At 50.2% G+C, this 12,926-nt stretch overlaps 1 protein-coding gene across 2 annotated transcripts in view; it reads right to left on the reverse strand.

The window, feature by feature from the left end:
• The window catches only part of LOC149429348 (sodium-coupled neutral amino acid transporter 3-like), a 90,279-nt gene that overhangs the window by 44,834 nt on the left and 32,519 nt on the right, over positions 1-12,926 (reverse strand). For both annotated transcript variants that reach the window (XM_089666513.1, XM_089666512.1), the window contains exon 2: positions 389-487. In XM_089666513.1, the coding sequence (XP_089522639.1) occupies positions 389-477 (89 nt within the window). In that variant the 5' untranslated portion in view covers positions 478-487. The remainder of the gene's footprint in view (positions 1-388; positions 488-12,926) is intronic.

Genomic DNA, 12,926 nt, shown 5'->3' on the forward strand with positions numbered 1-12,926 from the left:
GTAACATGACAACATGGGGGACATTTCAGGGGGAGGGGAATACATTGTAACATGACAACATGGGGGACATTTTTGGGGAGGGGAATACATTGTAACATGACAACATGGGGGACATTTCAGGGGGAGGGGAATACATTGTAACATGACAACATGGCGGACATTTCAGGGGGAATACATTGTAACATGACAACATGGGGGACATTTCAGGGGGAGGGGAATACATTGTAACATGACAACATGGGGGACATTTCGGGGGAGAAGGACTTCTTGAAGGCGCTATACGCAGTAGGTGGGTCAGCGGCAAACATCCGTCACAAGCGGTAAATTATTGGTGGTTGCGCGTCGTTGCGTCACAGACCCCCCCCCCTCCAATCACCCGTCTCCGTACCTGGCGTCCGCGCTCTCGGCGCCCAGCGTCCCGTTGAGTTTCTCTCCCAGCCTCATGTCCACCATCTCTGTCGGTGCCGTGAAGTCCATGGTCAGGGCGCTGCAAGAGACAAAACGCGGGACGGCGTGAATTCCCAGATCTGTCGTGTTTGTATAGACAACATGTGTGCGTGCGCAATCCGCGGCATGTTTACGCCTCACCTCCGCACTCCTCCTGCTGCTTTCTGCTCCCTGAAAACAAACAAAGATAAGGAGAGCAAACGGCAGCGGGAGAGGAGCCGGACCTGACACCACACCTGATACCGCCCCTGACACCACACCTGACACCACACCTGACACCACACCTGACACCACAACTGACACCACAACTGACACCACAACTGACACCACACCGGCACCTACAGTCCAGACATGGCAGCCATCCCCACCCCTCCGATACCTGAAAATGTCCAACCTAGAATGACTCAGAATATGGAGGTAAATCCCCTCCGACCTCCCCTTCACTTTCTGGCTCATTTCCTGGCTGGAGGATGTCCAGCATCATTTAGCCCAGTGGTCTCCAAACTGTGGCCTGGGTGCCGAATGTGACCCTTTGCTTGCCTTTATCAGGCTCTTGAGGCACTGTTTGCCTTACTAATAGGCCACACTATTCCTCCCACTGACACCAATGATAGGGCACTATTCCTCCCACTGACACCAATGATAGGGCACCATTCCTCCCACTGACACCAATGATAGGGCACCATTCCTCCCACTGACACCAATGATAGGGCACCATTCCTTCTACTGACACCAATGATAGGGCACCATTCCTCCCACTGACACCAATGATGGGGCACTATTCCTCCCACTGACACCAATGACGGGGCACTATTCCTCCCACTGACACCAATGGGGGGGGGGGGGGCACTATTCCTCCCACTGATACCAATGATGGGACACTATTCCTCCCACTAATACCAATGATGGGGCACTATTCCTCCAACTGACACCAATGATGGGGCACTATTCCTCCCACTGACACCAATGATGGGGCTCTATTCCTCCCACTGACACCAATGATGGGGCACTATTCTTCCCACTGATACCAATGATGGGGCACTATTCATCCCACTGACACTAATGATGGGACACTATTCCTCCCTCTGACACCAATGATGGGGCACTATTCCTCCCACTGACACCAATGATGGGGCACTATTCCTCCCACTGATACCAATGATGGAGCACTATTCCTCCCACTGACACCAATGATGGGGCACTATTCCTCCCACTGATACCAATGATGGGGCGCTATTCCTCCCACTGACACCAATGATGGGGCACTATTCCTCCCACTGATACCAATGATGGGGCGCTATTCCTCCCACTGACACCAATGATGGGGCACTATTCCTCCCACTGACACCAATGATGGGGCACTATTCCTCCACTGACACCAATGATGGGGCACTATTCCTCCCACTGACACCAATGATGGGGCACTATTCCTCCCACTGATACCAATGATGGGGTGCTATTCCTCCCACTGACACCAATGATGGGGCACTATTCCTCCCACTGATACCAATGATGGGGCACTATTCCTCCCACTGACACCAATGATGGGGCACTATTCCTCCCACTGATACCAATGATGGGGCACTATTCCTCCCACTGATACCAATGATGGGGCACTATTCCTCCCACTGACACCAATGATGGGGCACTATTCCTCCCACTGACACCAATGATGGGGCACTATTCCTCCCACTGATACCAACGATGGGACACTATTCCTCCCACTGACACCAATGATAATGATAAGGAATAGAACAGAATCAAATATAAAATAATAGAATAGAAAATAAAAGAATAATATAGAATAAAACAGAAGAAAAAATAGAATAAAATAACAAGTAAAGGGATAGAATAGTTTAGCCGTCTTCTGAAAGTTGAATTTGAAATAAATTAGAAGCAGCTCCTCTTCACAATGAATTCTAAATCGATTCAACTACTTCTAATCCATTGGAAAAATTTGAATCCGGTCGAAAACAAAATAAACGAATTGATCCGAAACTAAATGATTTTTTTTCCCGATTTGCACGTGTCTAATCTACAGCACCCTGCCCCTCCCACCAGCCTGCATTGCATTGAGATGCACAGAGACCCAGTGATGACATCGTTGAATCTTGAATGAAGGTGTGTAATGAGGAGGGAGATGTTTATGTGTGGGAAATGTCTTCATTTGTAGATGGGGGGGGGGGGGGGTCCAAGGAAGCAATATAAGCAGGTTAATCCTCAGCTTTACACAACCAATAGGGACGGGGAGCCCCTTTCCTCTGCCCCCCATAGGCAGGTGCCTAGTGTGCCCGGCTGTACCTCCAGCCCTGCCCAGCAGTCAGAGTGTGTGAACACGCGTGTTATATTCATCCCGTGTGCAGGCACAGCAAGATCGTCCTATAAATCGCTTTATTGCCGGAGTGAGAATTGTAAATCCCAACAATGGAAACCTCGTAACAAATCTGCTGAGTGCGTCCTTCTACACAGAGATCATACCGACAGGTCAGAGGTCAGGGAGAGGGAGGGGTAGAACTGGAGAGACCCCGGAACTCAGCACAGGGATGGTGGGAACCCCTCATAATGGGCACAGCGGGTGTACAGACCCGGGAACTCGGCACAGGGATGGTGGGAACCCCTCATAATGGGCACAGTGGGAGTACAGACCTGGGAACTCCGTGCAGGGCAGGTGGTAACCCCTCATAATGGGCACAGCGGGTGTACAGACCCGGGAACTCAGTGCAGAGACGGTGGGAACCCCTTATAATGGGCACAGCGGGTGTACAGACCCGGGAACTCAGTGCAGAGACGGTGGGAACCCCTTATAATGGGCACAGCGGGTGTACAGACCCGGCAACTCAGCACAGGAATGGTGGGAACCCCTCATAATGGGCACAGTGGGTGTACAGACCCGGGAACTCGGCACAGGGATGGTGGGAACCCCTCATAATGGGCACAGCGGGTGTACAGACCTGGTAGCTCATCTGTTCTCCGATAGAATTTCTGTTCATTGCTGACAAAGCCCCTCTATGTCCCCCCATCCCCCACTATGCCCCCCTCCAGCCTCAGACTTTCTGCTCTAATACAAGCAGCAACTTGCCCTTCAGGAACCGACCAATAGGATTCCCCGATGGAGGAAATATCAGTACAGAAGGAATGGACTGGATTCATCTTACAGGTTGCGTACCAAATGGGGGGGGGGGAAGGGGGGTGCGCACGTGGTGTTGTTGTGACAACGCTATCACCAGGAACGTCTCTGATTTCCCAGTGTCATGCAGACTTGGCACAATGACCTCCCAGCCCCCCCCCCCCATACTCAATTCACAATCTACGTCAGCGCGGGAAACTTAAAGGAGCACTCTGCTGAGCCGAAGGGGATTTCTGATCTCTGAGACCAAAAAAAAATCTCGTGGTTCTGGAAATGATCAGAAAAAAAAGTTTAACCCCTTCCAGTCCGGACACTTTCCCCCCCTTCCAATCCGGACACTTTCACCCCCCTTCCAGTCCGGACGCTTTCCCCCCCTTCCAGTCCGGACGCTTTCCCCCCCTTCCAGTCCGGACGCTTTCCCCCCCTTCCAGTCCGGACGCTTTCACCCCCTTCCAGTCCGGACGCTTTCACCCCCTTCCAGTCCGGACGCTTTCCCCCCCTTCCAGTCCGGACACTTTCCCCCCCTTCCAGTCCGGACACTTTCCCCCCTCCTTCCAGTCCGGACACTTTCCCCCCCTTCCAGTCCAGACACTTTCCCCCCCTTCCGGTCCGGACACTTTCACCCCCTTCCGGTCCGGACACTTTGCCCCCCTTCCGGTCCGGACACTTTCCCCCCCTTCCGGTCCGGACGCTTTCCCCCCCTTCCAGTCCGGACGCTTTCCCCCCCTTCCAGTCCGGACACTTTCCCCCCCCTTCCAGTCCGGACGCTTTCACCCCCCTTCCAGTCCGGACGCTTTCCCCCCCTTCCAGTCCGGACACTTTCCCCCCCTTCCAATCCGGACACTTTCACCCCCCTTCCAGTCCGGACGCTTTCCCCCCTTCCAGTCCGGACACTTTCCCCCCCTTCCAGTCCGGACACTTTCCCCCCCTTCCAGTCCGGACACTTTCCCCCCCTTCCGGTCCGGACACTTTCCCCCCCTTCCGGTCCGGACACTTTCCCCCCTTCCGGTCCGGACACTTTCCCCCCCTTCTGGTCCGGACACTTTCCCCCCCTTCCGGTCCGGACACTTTCCCCCCCTTCCGGTCCGGACACTTTCCCCCCCTTCCAGTCCAGACGCTTTCAGCCCCTACCAGTCCGGACCCTTTCCCCCCATTCCAGTCTGGACTCTTTCCCCCCTTCCAGTCCAAACTCTTTCCCCCCCTTCCAGTCCCGGCGCTTTCCCCCCCTTCCAGTCTGGACGCTTTCACCCCCTTCCAGTCCGGACACTTTCACCCCCTTCCAGTCCGGACACTTTCACCCCCTTCCAGTCCGGACACTTTCACCCCCTTCCAGTCCGGACACTTTCCCCCCTTCCAGTCCGGACACTTTCACCCACCTTCCCCCCCAGGCCAATTTTCAGCTTTCAGCGCTATCACACTTTGAATGACAATTGCGCGGTCATGCAACACTGTATCCATATGAATTTTTTAGCATTTTTTTGAGACAGATAAAGCTTTATTTTGGTGGTATTTATTCACCGCTGGGATTTTTATATTTTTGCTATATAAATGAAAAATTCCAAAAAGTTTGAAAAAAAGTGTTTTTCTTATAAAATTTTGCAAATAAATAATCTTTCTTCATAAATCTTGGACAAAATGTATTCCGTTATCTTTTCAGTAAAAAAAAAAAATAACCCAAATTAGTTTATAACCAAAAATTATAATTTTTATACTTTTTTTTACATTTTTATTTTATTTTTTTAGATTATTATTTATGTTTTTTTTTCTAAATACTGTCACCCTAGCAGTATAGTATCACCATGGTGACACTGTACTACTTGTGGGTGGTGATGGAGATTTTTTTTTTTTTTTACACTGATTGCTTTTACACCCATAAAGGCTGTAAAAGCGATCATTTCTCCTCCTCTCTGTGTGCATTCTTGCAGCCATTGAGAAATACTGCGTGAGCTGTGATTGGTCACATCTTGTCACATGGTAGAAGGGTGTTGTGAATAGCCTTGTACCATGTGATCTCTGTGATCATTCACAGATTTCACATGTAGTAAGCAATGATGTCAGAAGTGACATCTTGCTTACTACTATTCATGTGATCACTGATTGGCCAATCAGTGATCACATGATCGGGACCTCGCACAGAGGTCCCGTACGACGATTGGTGTTCGGACAAAGCAGGCTGCGCATTCCTAGGGAGCGGGCACAAGCAGGGAGCGGGGAGGACGTTTACATACATGGGCCAGACGGGAAGTGGTTAAAATGTATCCAAACCCAAGAAAATCCAACAAAAAATGTAGCAAATTTCATCTAATCAAGCCTTAGATGTGGCGGCTGCGTTAGTTTTCTATTTTTTCTCCTTTATTTTCACCCAGTGATCCTGCCAGTAACACACTTTCTTCTCATCAGTTTCCCAGGGAGGATGACTGAACACTTCCCTGCCCATGTTATAGAGATGAAGGAAAAGGGAGGTGTTCTGTAGTCCGATACCGGGGTGACAACACTCACAGTACTGCATCTATAGGGGAATAGTGTTGTCATCCTACTACCAGACTACAGAACACCTCCCCCTTTTCTTCATCTCCATAACATGGGCAGGGAAGTGTTCTGTCGTCCTCACGGATAACCTGATAGGAGTGCAGTACAGGAAGTTATCAGCTCACAGGATTTCTGGCAGGATCAACGGGGATTCTTCCCCTTGTGTGGAATGAGCAGCGCTCATTAGTTGTGGTCATGTACACTACAAATTCCATAGTCCATCACAGGACCGAGCAAGAGAGGGTGGCTACATTCCATGGAGGACGAACGTAGCCACCCTCTAACAGGAAGTCAAATCGCAGCAACAAAAAAAAAAAAAAAAAAAAAGGAATTTGGAAATTTGTAGGAGTCTGAGAGCAATAGAGGGGACGTTTCTGAGATAAAAAAAAATAAGCACTTGAATAGAATGTTTTCTTTTTAAACCAAAGTTTAGTGTCACTTCAACAGCTCCTTAAGCAAAAAAAAAAGAAAAAAAAAGGTTAAAAATCTTTGTAAAATCTACAAATTATTTTTGATAATATATTATATTATTATTTATATTTACAGTATATTATATATTTTTTATATTTAGATTTACATCATCTTATATATTTATGTTTGCAGTATATTATATATTTTATATAATTATATTTACACCATATTATATATTTGATATATTTATATTTAGAGTATTTTATATATTTTGTATATTATATTTTTATTTATTTTATATTTATATTTACACCATATTATATATTTATTTTTTATTTATATATTTAAACCATATTATATTTTTATATTAACGATATATTATATATTTTATGTATTTACATTTATATCATATGATATATTTTTATATTTACATTACATGTAAGCTCCCAGGATCAGGGCCCTCCTATCCCTCTTGTATTGAACTGTATTGTTGCTGTATTGTCTCCCGTTATATTGTACAGCGCTGAGCAAACTGTTGGCGCCATAAATCCTGTATAATAATAATAATAATTATTATATTTTTTATATTTATATCGTATTGTATATTTATTTTTTTACAGTATATTAATCCATCTCCACTACAAAACTAAAAAAAAAAAAACTAAAAAAAATAAAATAAAATTGAAGCCTTTTGTCATTTAAAGCAACTTCCCAAAAACATATAAAAAGGGTAACACCGATAAAAGATAAAACTGATAAAGAGGAAACGTCCGTTCCCGACCTTCCTAGCGAGCCAGCAGACGGGCAGGCAATGAGATGGTCGATCGTCTTCCCGTCCGCGCAGGCTCTAGAAGAGTCCGTCACATAGGATGATGGAGGTCTATGGAAGGCCGTGCAGCCCTGTGTGTGGAATTCTCACTCTGGTACATTGTTGCTGATGTCACATCGGTGACATCTTTTTTTGTCTTTTTTGTCATTTTGGTCTTTTTTTTTTTTTGTTTTTATGTTCTATTCCCAGCAGGATTTACTAACAGAGGAAAAGATCAGTATTCCGGGTTCCCTTGATGAAGGTGATGAGCCAATCAGTGTCCATCCTCCAGTGATCTGATCAATCCGATTGGTTGCTGCCATTCCTCACATTTCTTTTTTTTTTTTTTTAGGAGATTTTTCATCTTTCTGGAAGTTTTGGCAGCATGGGAGGTCCAGCTGTTGTGGAGATGCAATTCTCACCAGGGTCGACCTTCACTGTCTGACACCCTGACACCCTCTGAGCCGCCCCCTCTGACCACCTGGATCTAATTAGAGGTCACAACAGTTCTAAATATGTTCATGGATGGTGCCGCCCTCCCCCATCTCTCTCTTCTCATTCCTGCAGTTTATGTTCTACCCTTTCTGCCAGGACCAGGATACACCACATGCCCCGTGTCTGTACCAGCTGGAGCACAGAGGTGGGCACAGGCTGGTACAGAGGTGAGAACAGGCTGGTGTGAATAGGATAGTATAGAGGTGGGCACAGGCTGGTGTGAATAGGATAGTATAGAGGTGGACATAGGCTGGTTTAGAGGTGGCCACAGGGCACAGACTGGTACAGAAGTGACAACACGCTGGTATAGGGGTGGGTTCTGGCTGATATAAGGTGAATATAGCCTGGTATAGAGGTGGGCACAGCCTGGCATAGAGGAAGCAGAGGATAACATGATAGAGGAGGATACAGGCTGATAGAGAGGTGGCAATAGGAAGTTATAGAGGTGGGCACAGGCTGGTATAGAGGTGGTGATAGACTGTTGTAGAGGTGGGCACAGACTGATGTAAAGGTGAGCACAGGCTGACATACAGGTAGGCACAGGCTAGTATAAACGTGGTGTTAGGCTGGTATAGAGGTGGGCACAAGCTGGTATAGAGGTGGGCACAGACTGATGTAAAAGTGGGCACAGGCTGACAGAGGTGGGCACAGGCTGGTATAGAGGTGGGCACAGGCTGGCATACAGAGCTGTGGATAGCCTGAAGGGCCTTGCTGGATCCAAACTGGCACAGAATTGGCATACCTGGATGGCCTATAGGTAGTTTTCTGCATCAAATAAAACCAATGATCCTGCACCCCGCGCCATGCTGCGCCCCGTCATGCACCCCGCGCCTTGCTGCCCCCCGTCCTGCACCCCGAGCCTTGCTGTGCCCCGACCTGCACCCCGCGCCCATGCTGGTCCCCGACCTGCACCCCGCGCCATGCTGGTCCCCGTCCTGTACCCTGTGCCATGCTGCGCCCCGTCCTGCACCCCGTGCCATGATGCGCCCTGTCTTGCACCCCGCGCCTTGCTGCGCCCCGACATGCACCCCGCGCCTTGCTGCACCCCGTCCTGCACCCCGCGCCATGCTGCGCCCTGTCCTGCACCCCGCGCCTTGCTGCGCCCCCGACATGCACCCTGCGCCATGCTGCACCCCGTCCTGCACCCCGCGCCATGCTGCGCCCTGTCCTGCACCTCGCACCTTGCTGAGCCCCGACCTGCACCCCGTGCCATGCTGCGCCCCGTCCTGCACCCTACGCCATGCTGCGCCCCGTCCTGCACCCCATGCCATGCTGGTCCCCGACCTGCACCCCACGCCATGCTGCGCCCTGACCTGCACCCCGTGCCATGCTGCGCCCTGACCTGCACCCCGTGCCATGCTGTGCCCCGTCCTGTACAGTCCCCAATGATCCCCTCCAACACTCATTCTCCCAGGACCGAACGACAGAATGCTGAGACTCATCGAACAATCCATCAGCCACCACGATGCTATGTACTAACAATCGGCGGTGCTACTTACGGCAGACGTGCGCCGAGCCGTTCCGAGTTGAAGTTCCGTTACCGGCAGAAGTGCAGAATGTTATAAAGTGACAGTACGATGTTGTTTCGTAGCGGCGGCCCCACCCCCCCTCCTGTGATGTCACCATCGCAGCAGAACGCAATGTTCCAGCGGCTGACAAAATCGTTCAGAATTGTGAAAGTTCCGATCAGCCCTGAACTCTGCCTGACCTCCTCTGCCCCCCCCCACCCCCACCCCCCCGGCCCACCGGCTTCTGTTTTACTGAAGGTTTATCTGATTACAACCACTTGAATCCGGAAAAAGCAGGTGTCACCGGACCGTCAGACACGTGACCTGCGCTGCGATCACCGCATGGGTGTCACATGGGCCCAGCACATGGCCTGGTGGGAATGACCTGAATCCCCCCAAATATCTTCATTTCAGGGGTAGCGAGGGGGTTAGTCCCCCTGTGATGTTTTTTTTTATTGCCGTCTGTGTCCCCATTGGGAAGATTCTTCCTTTTCCTTTCTCCTGGGGTCACCTTTGTCACCGGTACTGAAAGCGATAATATTTTCCAAAATGTTACAATTGTTACCAGAACAGGAATAGTGGGGAATACACGGCTCAAAGAAATGGAAGGAAGGCTTTGTAATCCGAGTCGCATCAAGTCCATGAAACTCCCAGGATATCGATCTGGTCAGGGAAGTCGCAGAGGGGGGTGGTAATCAGTTTCAGATGAAATTAACAACAGGTGCACTAGATGGGCAACAATGAGACAACCCCCAAAACAGGAATGGTTTTACAGGTGGAGGCCACTGATTTTTTTCCCTCCTCATCTTTTCTGACTGTTCTTCACTCATTTTGCATTTGGCCGGGGTCAGTGTCACTACTGATAGCATTAGGCCATACCTGGACCCTACAGAGGTTGCACAGGCAGTCCAACTCCTCCAGGATGGTACGTCAATATGTGCCATTGCCAGGTTTGCTGTGTCTCCCAGCACAGTCTCAAGAGCATGGAGGAGATTCCAGGAGACAAGAGCATGGAGGATATCTGCTCCTTTGTGCAAGGAGGAACAGGATGTGCCCTGCCAGAGCCCTACAAAATGACCTCCAGCAGGCCACTGGTGGGAATGTCTCTGACCAAACAATCAGAAACAGACTTCATGAGGGTGGCCTGAGGGCCTGACATCCTCTAGTGGGCCCTGTGCTCACTGCCCGGCACCATAGAGCTTGATTGGCATTTGCCGTTGAACCCCAGAATTGGCAGGTCCACCACTGGCACCCTGTGCTTTTCACAGATGACAGCAGGTTCCCCCTGAGCACATGTGACAGACGTGAAAGGGTCTGGAGAAGCCGTGGAGAACGTTCTGCTGCCTGTAATATGGTTCAGCATGACTGTTTTGGTGGTGGGTCAGTGATGGTCTGGGGAGGCATATCCATGGAGGGACGCACAGACCTCTACAGGCTAGACAATGGCACCCTGACTGCTATTAGGTATCGGGATGAAATCCTTGGACCCATTGTCACCATATGCTGGTGCAGGGGGTCCTGGGTTCCTCCTGGTGCGGTGGGTCCTGGGTTCCTCCTGGTGCAGTGGGTCCTGGGTTCCTCCTGGTGCAGAGCGTCCTGGGTTCCTCCTGGTGCAGAGCGTCCTGGGTTCCTCCTGGTGCAGAGCGTCCTGGGTTCCTCCTGGTGCAGTGGTCCTGGGTTCCTCCTGGTGCAGTGGGTCCTGGGTTCCTCCTGGTGCAGTGGGTCCTGGGTTCCTCCTGGTGCAGTGGGTCCTGGGTTCCTCCTGGTGCAGTGGGCCCTGGGTTCCTCCTGGTGCAGTGGGTCCTGGGTTCCTCCTGGTGCACGACAATGTCCGGCCTCATGTGGGGAGAGTATGCAGGCAGTTCCTGGAGGATGAAGGAATTGATACCATTGAATGGCCCCCACACTCACCTGACCTAAATCCAATAGAACCCCTCTGGGATGTCATGTTTCGGTCCATCCGACGCCGCCAGGTTGCACCTCAGACTGTCCAGGAGCTCAGTGTTGCCCTGGTCCAGATATGGGAGGAAATCCCCCAGGACACCATCCGTGGTCTCATTAGGAGCCTCCCCCGACGTTGTCAGCACGTGGGGACCACACAAACTACTGAGGACCATTCTGAGTTGCTGCAATGACATTTCAGCCAAATGGACTCGCCTGCCGCATTATTTCTTCACTGTGATTTTCGGGGTGTCTTTGAATTCAGTCCTCTGTAGGTCGATCATTTTCATTTCCATCAAACGATGGGCCGTCCTTAAGTTCCTCACCCATCACCCCGTCCATGTCAGTATAGAGATCCAGCAGGAGATTCCTCCCCATTGAGATCTGATGGGTTTTCAAAGTCTTCCTTCCATTTTTTTGAGCCGTGTATAACGAAAGGGGATTTCCTCTCACTTTGGATATATTGACAGTCCATTGGTGTCACTAGGACAGGAAGTGAAGGGAAATCTCCCCAATGCTGTAACAGAGGATGTAAGCAAACCAAAACTAAAAAATAAAAAGTTATTGGCTTCAGATTGACTTTAATTCTGTATAAATGATCGGTGACCACCAGGGGCGGACTGACCATTTGGAAACTTGGGCACTGCCCGAGGGCCCGGGGTCAGTAGGGGGTCTCATGTGATGCCATTGGTACCTTTTTCATAGGCTTTTTTGAGTTTGGGCAAGGACACAGGGGCCCCATGATTCCCTATAGCCCGGGGGCCCCATGAGTTGTCAGTCCGCCCCTGGTGACCACCCACCACTGTGTTGTCATTCCCTGTTCTCCATATGATGTGTACACTATGTCCTCTATTAATTATTAGACCGCGAACTCACAAATAACGCATTGGAACGGGAAACAAAATGTCGCAATCACTGCTGAAAGAACATACAGAATGACCACAAAATCTTTTGTTGTTGATACATTTTTACATTTCACATAAAAAATGTTCAATCGTTGAAATCAGCACCTGTAGAGGTTGTCCATACACTGCATAGCCCACCTATATCTTCCACCAACAGCACATCTTAACTACCCCCTCTCGGGTCCAGCACCCCACCACCAGTACATCTCAACCACCTTCTTCGGGGTCCAGCACCCCACCACCAACGCTGCTCAACCCCCTTCTCTGGGGTATGGCGCCCCATCACTAACACATCTTAACTACCTGCTGTGCGGTCCAGGATTCCACCTCTGACACATCTTATGTACTGGCTCTAGGGTCCAGTTTCCCACCACTGGCTCATCTCAACTACCCACTCTGCTGTGTGATGCTCCACCATCAGCGCATTTCAACTCCTTACTCTAGGGAATGGCACTCTACCACTGGCTTGACTCAACTACATGCTTTGGGTCTGGCACTCCACCTCCAGCACATCTCTACCTTCTCTGGGGTCCAGTACTCCACCACAAGCCCATCTCATCTACCTGCTCTGGGGTCCAGTACTCCACCACAAGCCCATCTCATCTACCTGCTCTGGGGGTCCAGCGCTCCACCACCATCAAATCTCAGCTACCTGCTCTGGAGTCCAGAGCTCACCACCACCAGCACATCTCAGCTACTCACTGTATGGTATGGCATTCTACCACTGGCACATCTCAACTACCCCCTCTGGGTTC

Source organism: Staurois parvus, unplaced genomic scaffold, assembly GCF_062004578.1.
Source record: "Staurois parvus isolate SC_StPar_1 unplaced genomic scaffold, SC_StPar_1.0 ptg002749l, whole genome shotgun sequence".
In the NCBI taxonomy this organism is placed as follows: Eukaryota; Metazoa; Chordata; class Amphibia; order Anura; family Ranidae; genus Staurois; species Staurois parvus.